The 13,668-nt window shown below is 48.7% G+C and overlaps 1 protein-coding gene across 2 annotated transcripts in view; it reads left to right on the forward strand.

Moving 5' to 3' along the window:
- Plxna4 (plexin A4) overlaps nt 1-13,421 on the forward strand; it is a 461,715-nt gene extending 448,294 nt beyond the window's left edge. Inside the window, exons 30-32 of one of the 2 annotated variants that reach the window (XM_017802882.2) lie at nt 2,875-3,087; nt 10,027-10,177; nt 11,501-13,421. In XM_017802882.2, the coding sequence (XP_017658371.2) occupies nt 2,875-3,087; nt 10,027-10,177; nt 11,501-11,596 (460 nt within the window). In that variant the 3' untranslated portion in view covers nt 11,597-13,421. Of the gene's footprint in view, nt 1-2,874; nt 3,088-4,362; nt 4,775-10,026; nt 10,178-11,500 lie in introns of those variants that run through there. The other variant, XM_029555453.1, reaches the window with a different exon arrangement.
- The last annotated feature ends 247 nt before the right edge of the window (nt 13,422-13,668 follow it).

Below are 13,668 nucleotides of genomic sequence, written 5' to 3' on the forward strand. Positions count from 1 at the left end.
TCTGTGTGTGGACTAGAGTTCACCATCCATGCTGAGGGCATTGTTTCTTTATTCCTGACTAGGGGTGTGACTTGCCCTCCCACCTCTTCTTCCTCCTTCCACAGTTCCCTGTCTTCTCTCTTTTAAATAACCCTCCTGCTCATTTAGCCTGAGTGGCCGCAATCAGCCAGAGAGGAGCGGTACCACTGATGTTAATAACATGCTAATATTTCATTAGGCAGGAGTCTCTGTGGTACCTTGGCTTCGAGGGCGATGCACCTGTCATCCCAACTGGCTTAAGTGACAGGGAGAAACAATCAGTGCAGCCATGTGGAATCCCAACACCCATGCTCTGGGTGAGACTTAAGAAACCTAGGAAGATATAGACAGGAGAGCTCTGATAGGGAAACTGAGTCCCTGATCCAGAGCTTTAAGCCCAGAGACAATGACCTGGAGAAGGTTGAGAAGCTACCATGACTCCCCTGTACCCATGTACTGTGGCCCCCTGAGGTGTCCTTGGATGTCACCCCATTTATTTCCTGTCCTGGATTTCCAGTGATATAGAAAATGACATCAAATATTATCAGGCTTCTGTGTGCCTGCTCCAGTCCTATGCCATAGTCTTTGTAGGGACTTAATAAATGCTTGTTGATTGATTGGCAACCATGAATGTCAGATCTTCCTGTATTTATAGTGTTTGTTTGTATTATACATACTGACTGCTGGAAGATACAAGTGCAAAAATATCGTACCTGGTGCCTTGAAATAATGTAATTCAAAGACTTTAAGTTCTAAGAGGCAAGCCAAACACATGCGGGCATTGTAACTATCACCAACCGTGAGCACAGCCACCAAAACAACAATAAAACATCAGGGGAAATGGCAGGAGGTGCAGAGGTGGAAGAAGAGGGAAGGAAGGAAGCCATGCCTGACTTGGCCCTGGCACCTTCCCCCATCCCCCTCACCAGCAGCTCAACAGGCTGGTGGGAGCTGCAGAGTGAGGCTGTGCAGGGAGAGCACAGCTTCAAAGAGGCTTGGGCTGCTCCTCCTTCTGCAGGGACCCTGTCTAGTGTCACACAGTGACTACAGAATCAGGCCACACTGTGTAATCCGTGTTTACGGATTCCCCACATATTGTTTGTCCCTGCCTAGCTAAGGAAAAAGAGTTTTAAAATAAATCAGATGTGGAGCTGAGCATGTAGCTCAGTTGGTAGGGTGCTTGCCTAGCATTATGAACTCTATGTTTGATCCCCAGCACCACACAAAACTAGGTATGGCAATACACATATGTAACCCAGTTATTTGAGAGGTGAAGGCAAAAGAAGATTGGGAGTTTGAGGTCATCCATTGTTACATAGTAAATTCGAGACTACATGAGACCCTGTTTCATAAAAGGAAGGATATAGAAATGAGGAGATGGCTCTATTGGTAAAGTGGTTACCATGCTTGCTTGAGGACCTGAGTTCAATCCCCAGTACCCACATAAAAGGTTGGTTGTGGGGGGCTGGAGAGATGGCTTAGCAGTTAATAACACTGACTGTTCTTACAGAAGACCTGCACCCACATGGCAGCTAACAACTGTCTGTAACTCCAGTCCCAGGGGATCCGATAGCCTCTTCTGTCCTCTGTGGGCATTGCGAGACACAGATGCACTTGCCTACATGCAAGCAATACACACATACACATAAAAATAATAAATAAAATATTAATTAAAAAGTTGGTTGTGGCTTGTAACTTTGGCATTGCAGAGACAAAGACAGGATCTCTAGGGCTTGATGGCCAGTCAGTCTGTTAAACTTAGTCAGTAAGTCCCAGGCCAGTGAAAGACCCTGTCTCAAAAAATAAATACAAAACAAAACTGCAAGGTGGATGGTGTCTGAGGAATGACACTCGAGGTTTATCTCTAACCTCTACACATGTGCACACACAAATGCACCTCTATACACAGGAACATGCTTGCATAAACACACACACACACACACACACACACATACCACCACCACCACCACCACCAAAACCACCACCACCATGAACAACAAGGACCAAAACTCACTGTGTCCCCTCTGAAATGGCTTTGGAGATGATGCTCTCTGGGTCGGTATGGCACATAGCTTTGTCTGACATCGACATTCTCTGCTCTTGGCGGAGTGTGCCGAACATGCATTTGGCTACCATGTGTCTTCCCTATGAGCATTCTGGCATGCAGGTTTTCTGAGGATAAAAGATGTGTTTTAGTTGTTATATTTCCTGTTGCTAGAGCAGCTGGCAGGAAGTAGGTGCTGAGTGAAAGACAGAGAGGAGAAGCATGAGACACCAAGGAACAGATAAGGGGCTCACAGGTATGGGTGGGGTCCCAAGGAGCAGATAAAGAGCTGATGCTATGTGGTACCCTAGTAGTGAAAGATCACAGCCCTAGTGTCTTAACCAGGCAGGAAGGAATCTATGGGACCAGTCAAGGAAGGATGTGACTTTGGCCAAGTCATCCAGTAAGCAGTCTGATGCAAAACCTAGATTCTAGGTGATTCCTTAAAGTTCACCAGAGGGATGATCCTAGCATCAGGCTCAGGGGCAGACAGGTATAAGAACCTACATTCTGCTCTGTAGCACACATGACTGTCCTATGCCAATAGGAAGATGCAGAGCCCCCCGTCATAGCTGGGTATCTTGTTCCTTCAAGTTCTTCCCATCTATGCATTCCCAGATAAGCCACTCAAACTTGCTGATCCACGGTTTCCTGGATGATGAGTAGACTCAGTTACCCTGTTCCCTATACCTTCTATCCAAGCCATAGAAGGCTCCCAAGCCTCATGAACTCTAGCCATTTTTCTTTCTCACCACCAGGCTACACCCCGCTGCCTTATCACTTCTGACCATCTGCTTCTTCCCTCCATACAGCCTGCCCCTGCGATTTTGGGTCAACATGATCAAGAACCCTCAGTTCGTGTTTGACATCCATAAGAACAGCATCACAGATGCCTGCCTCTCTGTGGTGGCCCAGACCTTCATGGACTCCTGCTCCACATCGGAGCACCGGCTGGGCAAGGATTCACCCTCTAATAAGCTGCTCTATGCCAAGGACATTCCCAGCTACAAGAACTGGGTGGAGAGGTGAGTGTGGCTCAGGAAACCATTTGAGGGTGCCTGGAACAAGCCACATTCCTGGACCCAAGGCTCCCCTACAAACAGGCTGGGTGCTTCCAGCTAGTCACTGGCACAGCTGGTCCTGTAGCCGGAACACCCATACCTCACTGCCTCCACACTGAAGCAAGTTGGGAAGCACGGTAGAACTAACCATGTAATCCACTTCCTTGTACAGAACGGCATGGATCTTAGTGACTGAAGAGTCTTTAGGCCCAGGAAAGAGATGTGATCCTTAATGTACTCTCCCCAGCTAATACATACATACACACATGTAAACCATCCACTCATGCATACCTCCGTACATATACCACACATACTTTCATGCATACCACAGCACATATACCATATGTACCTGCATAGACACACACATGCATATATGTATATACCATATATGTATACACAGAGATACCATAAACATACATATACTGTATATTGTTTACATGATATCATACATACATACTTACATACACATATCTATTTGCTATCCATATATAATGTGTGTACATGCCATACATATCACATTTGCATGCCCATATAACTATATATCATGTGCACACACATGCACATATATGCAATACATGTACACATACATTCATGCCATGAACACACATAAACTATACACATATGCATACTCTTATACAAACACAGATCCACATGCCATCCATACTTTTGTACACATACCATACATGCATTCATACATACACACATGGTGTGATGATTAGACTACAGGAGACTCAGTTGCGTCTTGTCTGGAGGCCTCAACCTGGCCCTCCTGTCCACCTGGCAGTCCTGTCAGCATTTCTTGGGCATGCCATTGTCACTTTCTGAATAGCTCCTCACTGTCCCAGACCCTTGACTCCATGCCCTGGGTTGTATAGTGTCACCTTGGATGTCATGACCCCATGAGTCCCCATGTTCCCTGGCACTGCTGTAACTGCAGACATGCCCATTCATTAGCTGTGAATCTGGACTCTGAGCCATCACCTACTCATGGAAAAAGAATGCCCATGGCTTGTCTAGTTGCATCAGCTCCCAGCACCAAGTACCTGAGCTAAGCAGCCAGCTGGAGTTTTGTGCATTGTGGTAGCCTTGTAATAAGGTAGGAATTGCAATCTCCCCTGATGCCTTTATGTCAAGGTTAAGAAATACACATTCAGAATAGTCACATAATCAGTGCAAGATGACACTAGAGTCCCAAGCTTCATGATATCTAAACCTTTCTGCTATGTATGATTCTGACAGGGTCTTTGCAAACCCAAGCGGTGCCTCTGTGTGCATTAGGAAGATGGTGGGAAATGGAGCCCCACCCTACAGGACATAGTTTTGCTGAATGGTGGACTACTTGTCAGTCTCAGCTCACCCTCTCATCCAAGACCTCTCTGCAGTGAACAACATGTATGGCTCTACATGGCAACCCTAACCTTGGACTCCTTTGCCTTTTCCAAGTAGCTTAAACATAGGAAGCCTGAAGACAAGCTCAGACTTGCTCAGACTTGCTGTTCAAGAGTAAGAGAGGCCAGAAGTTGACCCTGCCTTAGTGACTAAAAACAAAATAAATAGTATATAGAAGGGTTTAATTTTGTTTTTCTACGTTTTTAGGCATTCTCCCATCTCTTTCTCCTGTGAGGAGCACTTTAGCCTGGTTGTTAGGGAGAGAGCCACCTCTTTATTCTTATGTTAGATCAGGTCTGAGTCCTCGAGGGAGGTTTTCTCTTCCCTCTTCTTAGACAATGGAACCTTCTTCCTACAACAAGAAGAAGCCCTTGTGTGTGGACAGCCATTGACAGGAAGGTGGGGAGAGGTAGAGAGAGGGAGGAAGAGAGGGAGAGGAAGAGGAAGAGGGAGGGAGGAAGGGAAGGAGGGAGGGAGGGAGGGGGAGAGAGAGAGAGAGAGAGAGAGAGAGAGAGAGAGAGAGAGAGAGAGAGAGGGAGACTGGGCTTGGTCATTCTTACACAGACATGGGTTACTATGCTAGAGCCTTAGACAGGAACAACAGAACCAGGAATGTTTAGGATGGGGGAAATTAGGAGATACTCCTAGGATTCAACTGGGTGATCTGAGGTAAGACTGATACCCAGTCAGTCTCCCATTTTCCCTACACTTGGTGCCAAATGAGGCCCATGCCATGCACTTGCCAGGGGTCGTCATCTCTGGCTATTAATTATTTTTCAGGATGGTTGGTTTGTGTTCTGCCTTCTCATCCTACTGGACATCTTAACAACCAGTGTCTCTTAGGGAAGCCATGTTTATCTTGCCTGAGGTCCCAACCCCTTCCTCCTTTCCTTTGAGGTCTAATAAAGAACAACTGAGAAAACAATGTGGACGGGTCCAGAAAACAAAGCAAGAAATTCTTCATGATGAAAAGACCAAGTCCTCTTGTCCTCTCAAGCATCCTCCCACCATCGTTCCCTGTCTTTCTACCATACTCCCACTGTCTCCCACCTGTCCTTTCACTGTTCTTCCCAGCACCTTCCCACCCTGTCCTCCCGCCATCTTCCCATCTGTCATCCCAATAAGACATCTCCGTGGAAGTCCCACACCCTCCTCCTCCTGTCTTCCCATCGGTCCTCCCTCCGTCCTTATCCAACCTTCTTCTCCCGCTTCTGCCTCTACACAACCTGTAGTGCTAGTGGGCGGTGGCCCTGCAGACTCCCCACTTTCACTGGCCCCATTGAGTTTTTGCTTGTGGTCAAACTTAGACAGAAACAAGAGCCTCTTGCTTCCTCTAGAACTGCTCAGTGCTGCACAGACCTCATCAAGCAAAACTCAACAGTGCTGTCACCGAGAGCTGGTGTGTCGTGGTCAGCTGTCATTTCTGTTGCATCACCAGTAGCAGTGAGCTCTGCTTAGTTTAATATGCTTTTCTCTGATTTTTCTTTTCTTTGAGCTTGCTTAAAGATGAATCTTTCCGCCCATTGTACAAAGTGGTGGGTTCTATTGTGACACTGTCTACATGATATCATGTCCTCTGATTATACACACTCCATTCCCCTCTTATCCCCCCAATGTCCTGTTTTAATCTGGAGGAACCTCAGCGTTCCTATCAGCACGAGTCTCATTGACTTGTTGTCTGAAGACATCTCCTATAGAAGCTGAGGTGGGGAGCTGCTGCTGGCCCACTGGGAACCGGGAACCGACACACAGTAAGTGCTATCGTGGCATGAAGGAGGTGAAGAATTTTAAACATGTAAATGCGCCTTCCAAGGAATTCATCCGTAACAATGACGCTAGCCTTGGGAGCAGCACTGAGGGGAGGCTCATGCATCCGTCCACTTGTGGGACATTCATGCATCCATGGGCTTCATTATGGGTATACTGGGCACATGGGAGATGTTGGACCCGATCCCTCCCCTTGAAGTTCTCACAGTTGAATGTCTAACGGGTCCCACAAGCTGGAAGCATGGAGAGAAGAAATGAGTGAGGCCTTCATTTCTCTGGGACTGAAGACACCTGTCAGCCATTCAGAAAGGCCTGTGTGAGCCAGCTTTGGAGACAACAGAGCCTGAGGCTCAAAACATCGTTCATGCCTTCATCTCTATCCCCTCACTATCACACTCAGCCCAGGACTTCTGCCAGCACCTCACCCCATCTCTCTTTAAAATTATTAACACAGAAGAATCCAGCCCTCTGGAGCCTTGCCCTGTATAGCAGCATCTCCTTGAGGACTGATGTTGGACCCCCAGAGGCTGGCATCCCACCTGGCATCCCTCACCAAGGAGAGTGAACTGAGTCAAGAGCAAGCAGCAGCCAGCCTTCCAGGCTGCCGGGGTTGGCCAGTCCTGGACTTTCAGAGCATCAGTCCCTTCTGAAGAGGGGCTCACTGTAGGCAGAAATCCTGTAAGTTCAAGAAGGGGGTCAAGGCTGACCTTTCTGTTCTTCATGTGCAGCCAGCTGATGAGAACACTTGTTTGAAGCTCATTTTCAGGGCTTCATTGCATCCTTCACAATCAATAAGGCATCTCTGCAGAGGTCCCAGCACAAAGGCCAGCTTGGCAGGAGTGGGAAGGAAGCAATTGTGCTCATCACAGAGAAGACTCCACGCAGGGCTATGGTCAGGCTCAGCGGGGGCTGGTTAGGACGTGGGCTGGGCAGAATCCTGGAGCGGGGAGGAGTAGTCTAGGCAGCAGTAGCCAAGCCTTGCAGAGAGGACGAGACCACTTAGCAGTAGGAAGCCTGGGGATGAGAATGGGGTAGAAAGTCAGCAAGACCCCAAGTCACACACACACGCTAGGATTCTAAGCTGCCACTGAACACTCATCCAGAACTTTCCAAAGATGAGGTCATATAGAAAGTCCACTTGGGGGCTAGTAGATGGCCACAGACATGCCCTGGTCAGTCCAGCCTCCTCAAGACAAAGGTGAGTGAGGAGAGATCTTCGGGCTTACTCAGTGGGGACCTGACCTCACATTAGAGAGAAGGTAAGGCACAGCTAGCTGGCATGTCACTCACCAGCTTCAGATGACAAGGCTCTAGTCCCTGCCCTCTTCCTTATCCACTCTAATCATCCCAACCATTCCAAATCACTACAGAGAGAGAGAGAGAGAGAGAGAGAGAGAGAGAGAGAGAGAGAGACTCTTCCTAAATATTCACTTTGGAGAAATGCATTTTGCAAGTACCCTGCAAAAGGGACAGATGTTGAGCATCTGCTGTTTCTGGCAGGGAAAGGGTCCTTTCACTGTGGAAACAGTGATCCCTAGCCTGGGTGCCTGTACCCCTCAGGGAGCACAATGGCAGCAGGAGGAGTTCTGTACTGTTTGCAAGAAGCTTAACAGAATCTTCTGTCCACCTGTGGCAGGTTTAACAGGCAGGTAACAGGTGCAACTGGGGCCTTTGCTTCTCTTGGTGGCTGTGTCCTCTCTGTGGGAAGCTGGGGTTTTCATCCTGATCAGAGGCTCTGCTTTGCTGATGACAGAGTTGAACTGTCTAGACAAAGTTTGGACTCAGCCATGTTTCTCAAGTAGCTGGCTATAATACTGAAAGTCATAGTAAACATAGCTCAAGCTTCTCATGAGTATGACTGGAAAGGTAACCTCCTTTGGCAAATCTATCTTGCTTGGTAGTTACAGGAACAGTGGCACAAATCTCGGCGATGGGAAGGTCAGGAACCATTGCGGAAACTTCTGATCTTCTGTTGTAAAATGGAACATTGGCATTTATTAGGTCCAGAAATAGTTTACTAGTGCCAATGAATGGACACTTCTGCCTGACCTCTAATATTTGGACTGTCACTAACTCACCCAAACCATGTGCATTGGAATACTGAGACATGTGCTTTGGTATGGGCTGCCAGCCTTGAAGACAGCAAGGTCTCCTGGGGGTAAAGAAACCCAAAACAAAGCAGGTCACAGACGTAAGTAAGGCCTATGGGCTTCTGAGGACAGAAGAAGCAGGGCAGAGAAGGTTGTAAAGGGCTCAAGTCCACATGAGCCCAGTGCAGCACATTTCCCAAGGGCCCTCAGGCTGCTCTCCAGAAGGCCATATCATTTAACTTTTGTCTATATTCTTGCCTAGGCAATATGTCAGGGGCCAAGACTGCCTGGTTAGCCACAGTGGCACCCATTCAATAGGCAGTTAGCACTGTGTCTGTTTCAGGAAGCTGGGTTCCCGAGGCCACAGAAGTTTCCCCCTGACCACCCTCTTCCCTGGTGACCAAATGACCTCTCCCTGCCTCTACTCTCCCTGAAAATGAAGTAACAATCCCTGCAAGCTGTGGCTCAGGACAGAATACCCTTCCCAGTCCTCACCTACCTGGGAGTATTCTGGTGACGAATTGAGCTGTCATTCTTTTATAGACACTTGAGCTGATGGCTGGAAGAACCCTGAAGAACCATTTCGGCCAGCCTGTTACCCAAGTCCTGGGCACTGTTGAGGACAGGCAAAAGTCAGGGATGTGGCATAGGGCTGTGAGGATCGTGTTGGAGCAGTGAGGGATCTGAATTAGGAAAGACTCAAGGCAGGGCCAGAGAGACTGTCTGGAGGTCACCTGATGAAGGAAGTCTGAGTCCTGGGAAGTCTCAAGGTTTGTCACTGTCATCTGCACTCAGATATCCCTACAGTGAGTGTCTCTCCTTGAACTTCATGCTGGCACCTCTCCTGCTCACCTCTTCCCTGGCCTGGGACTTCCCTTATCCCATTCTAGCTCCTCAGGCAGCTGACTTCAGCCTGGCGGCCCAGGGACTTAGTGTAGCCTGGGCCAGCAGCTGCAAGGCCCCCTGACTTGCCAATGCCTCCCCATTTTTACGGTTATCTGTTCCCCTTTTTTGTTGTTGTTGCCATCTACTACCCCAAAGCATGTAGTAAAGAGTGAGAAAGAGCCCGTGTTCAGGGCACGGGGACCTCTCTGTTCCTCATTAGGAAACTGTACAACTCTCCTCTAGCGGAGGACTTGGGGGTCTGGTGCATAAAATGTCAAATTGCAGAAATTAAAAATGTAAATGCTGGCATCTAATTAACCAGTTGACAGCAGTGCACAGCTGCAAGTGACAGTGACTGATTGCCTTCTGCCAGCCTCCCTCTACTAGCAGCCCCCACCCTACTCTGGTTTAACCTCCAGAGAGCTCAGGCCACCAGGGAAAGAGCAACTATTCAGAAGAACCCTCCCATCCTGATGGAGGAACACAAGGCAGGCTGGAGCCCTGGACCAGAGTATGAAGCAAAGCAGACGCTCTGGTCTGAGGCCCTTTGACTCCTGGTCCTTCTCTGTCCACCCTCCTCAGATCCTCCCCTTTGTACCCCCTGTCTTCAGAGCTGTAAAGGCTCTTCCTGGCTGAGACACTGAATCCCAAATGGGAGAGACACTACTGTGGTTCACAGGTGGGCCCAACCCCAGCTCTGGGCATTTCCATCTCTCCTGTGTATTCTCTATGTACAACCACAGCTCCTCTCTGCCTCCTCGCTCTCCCACAGATATTACTCAGACATTGGGAAGATGCCAGCAATCAGTGACCAGGACATGAATGCGTACCTGGCTGAGCAGTCCCGGATGCATATGAATGAATTCAACACTATGAGTGCGCTCTCAGAGATTTTCTCCTATGTGGGCAAATACAGCGAGGAGGTGAGCCCAGCCTTGCCCTGCCAGGGCCTGTTGGGAAGGAGGGACGGCAGAGGTGGGGGCCGTGTCTGAATGCTTCATGTGTAGAATAGTCCCATGGATGCCACCCTACTGTCTGTGCCAGGGAAATTCTGCCAGCCAGGCTTAAGACAGCACTGCAAGACTGAGACAAGCACTGGGACTGATTTCATTACACATTCTCCTTCAACTCCTGTTTCTTCTTCTCAGATCTATAAAGATCTGTTTCTTTCATTCCTCTCCAACCCTACCCGGGACTGAACCCAGGGTCTCCCACATGCCAGTTCAATAGGCAGCTCTAGTGTAATGTCCCCAATTAAAAACATATTAACTGATGATGAAATCTAAAACTCAAGGAGTTTCTGAGTCTCCCTAAGCTCAGCCTCTACTCTCTATCCCCTAGCCCTCATCCCTCCTCTCAGATCCCAACCCCAGTACTTCTCACCCTGCTTGTCTGGCACTTCCTGCGAAGTAGGCATTGGGCCTAGGGTGCTCCTGTATGTGACCTGGTCTTATCCTCTGTACCCAAGCAGACCAGTGAGGGGTAACAGAGGAGGAAGCAGGGTTCATTCAGAAAGGTCACACGTTTTACCTCAGATCACCCAGGTGGCATGAACAAGGACTCAGTCTGGAATCTCCTAAGTCACTGGAGAATCCCAGAAACTCTTTCACAGATGCCATCATCACAACCCTCGCTGTCCTCTTCCAACTACCTGACCTCAGAAAAGGCTTTGGTAGACCTTATCCACTATGTGCCAATCAACAGTAGCACTTACCCCTCTAGGAATATTTGGCTTTTAAAAGGCAAAGTTAAGCTAAATGGCTTTCTACATGTGGCTGTTTTAGACCTCAAGGAGCTGATGGGGAAGCATTTTCTCTTTTGGAAGGAGGGGTGGGATTTGTTAAGATCATGAGAGCATAATCCAGTCCACTGAGCACCCTACCTTCGCATTGGATATGAAACTCCCAAGATGCCATTGAGCCTGTAGGTGATGGTAGCTTTTGTGCACAGGCATCTTCAGCAAAGCTTTCTCCTTCTGCCAGCTGTCTTTCACGGACAATGGAATGCACCATTATTCAGCTGTGACAATGCATGAGTTAGCATCTGATGCTCTTGGTCACATAGGTGCCCACATGCCTCCTACCTCTCCCCTACCCCTAAGTCACCCAGGCTGCCTGTTATGCAGCAATAGCAGCAGCTGTAGATGCACTGATACCCCTGACCATCTTCAGACTGTCTATATGTACCCTAGGAACACTGGTACACATATCCAAACTAGTAACCTTCCATTTTATGTCTTTCCACAGATCCTTGGACCCCTGGACCATGATGACCAGTGTGGGAAGCAGAAACTGGCCTACAAACTAGAACAAGTCATAACCCTCATGAGCTTAGACAGCTGAGAACCGTCCTTCCAGGGCCATCCTGGAGGGAGGGACACACCAACCCGTGCCTCAGTCTAGATTATCATCTTTACCAAGTGCAAGTTCCGACAGGCATCAGCAGCATCCCCTGAGCAGCACCATCTCTCCTTCCTCTCTTCCTGCCTCTTCTGTCTCTCCCTCCCTCCTGGGTCCCATCTCATTCAGTATGATTGCTTTGCCAGTATGACTGGACCAAGCCGCAAATCCTCAGTCAGTCCAGGGGTGGCCAGGCCCATGGCGAAGGACCTAACCAGAAGATGTCAGAGTGGGGCTCTTCTTCAGCTGTTCCTGATTCCATGCATCAACAGCAGGGCTCAAACAAGGATGAGGAGTGAGGACAGAGGATGTTCCTATGCTGCTACTTCACCTTCTACTCAGAATCCCCACTGTGGTCCAAAACTTGGCTTAGGGAAGCAGCTGTGAGCTCAGTATTATCTGAAGTGGGAGACATCACCTGGCTCTCCCTCCCCACCCTCCCAACTCCAAAGGGGACAGGCAGTGGCCTGGGTGCTCTGTCACTGAGGAGAAAGGCCTTGCTTTGTGCAAATGTTGGAGTGGGGGACCAGCAGGTGTTGGTAGATACTCTCAAGGGCTGCTGCTCACCTGTTGAGTTGGTGTCCAGCAGCCTTCTGTCCCTTCTAATCTCCTTGTATGTTTTCCAAGTGACCATACGGACCGGCCTGCCCAGCTTCCTCCTCTTCCTAGGGAAAGGAAGGCAGGGGAAGAATAGCCGTTACATTCCACCATAGAGATGCTCCTACACCATGTAATCTGGCTCCATAAGAAAGAAATGTAACACGGAAGGGGAAAAAAGGAAAGAGAGTCACACTGATTCCAGAAGCAACATTTGTTGTTCTCAATTCATCCCCAAGCGCAAATGCATCATGAACATAGTGTTGGGTCCTTTTCCAGAGCCTCGAGTACTGTCTAGAGAGAAGGCATCCCCACTCTCCTCTGTCACCATCATGAAGGGTCACCAAGAAATGCAGAGTGCATCTGGGAGATACTACCTCCAGCCATCTCCAAGACTCCATCCCTCACAGTCTTTTAGAACTCCATAGAAGGCCAGGGCAGACAGCTCAGTCGTATCCTCCCTGCAGAATCTGGTGCCGTTGCTATGCAGATGTCTTTGTCACTAGACTCTCCAGGCCTCCATGGGAGTTATTTCATCAGCATCTTAGTTGTCTTTTCAGTGGTTCTTCTTCCTGTTCTGTCTGCAGTCATCATTTGAGGAAAGAAACTCCAGCACAGCCTCATCAGGACAAACCAAGATGCCAGCCAACCTCAACCACCAGCTTGTTGTGCCTGGGAGGGTCTGGAGAGCCAAGTTGAAGGATCTGGCTGGATATGGAGAGCAGCACATACTGCTGACCGTGGCCTTGATACCCATTTCTTTATCTGTCCTTCCATGTATGGATCTGCCAGTTTGTTTTAGCTAGTCAGGAAAATGTGTGCTCGGGAATGAGCACAAGGTGAGAAGTGGTCATGATAAGAGGCGTTCTATTAGTGGGACCTGAGAACCTACAATCTTGAGAGGTTTTTGCGTGCTGAGTAGTCCGGCCTCCACCATCTACAGGAATCTCTTTTGGCAGTGCTGGTTTCATGTCCACCACTGGGGGAGATGAGGAGAGGCATGATGGATGGTGGTGTTAGTGGCGATCCACAGTCTTGCCTTCTTTTACTCCCCAAGTATCATTTGTCGTTTCTTGCTATCACTCAAAATGAGCCTCACATGGAGAAGGAGCTCTACTATTTCCAGCAAAGTCCATGTGTCATCTGCACTTTTAAGGACATTAACCCCTTGGGGGGGGGGGAAGGAGGGAGGGAGGGAGGGAGGGGGAAAAAGAGAGAGAGAGAGAGATAGAGAGAAACATTCCCTTATGAGTCAGCAGAGAGTACCAAAAGATTTCTTATCCCACGTACAAGGATGTTGAGGCGAGTCCCTTCTCCGTTCCCTGACTCATCCGTCTCCCACAGCTTTGTACACTTCCTCAATACTTGCTTTCAATGCTGAATGCTAATGCCTGGAAAGAGGGGTCTCCTGTCCATAG

Source organism: Nannospalax galili, unplaced genomic scaffold (assembly GCF_000622305.1).
Source record: "Nannospalax galili isolate Female #2095 unplaced genomic scaffold, S.galili_v1.0 scaffold746, whole genome shotgun sequence".
Lineage (NCBI taxonomy): Eukaryota > Metazoa > Chordata > Mammalia > Rodentia > Spalacidae > Nannospalax > Nannospalax galili.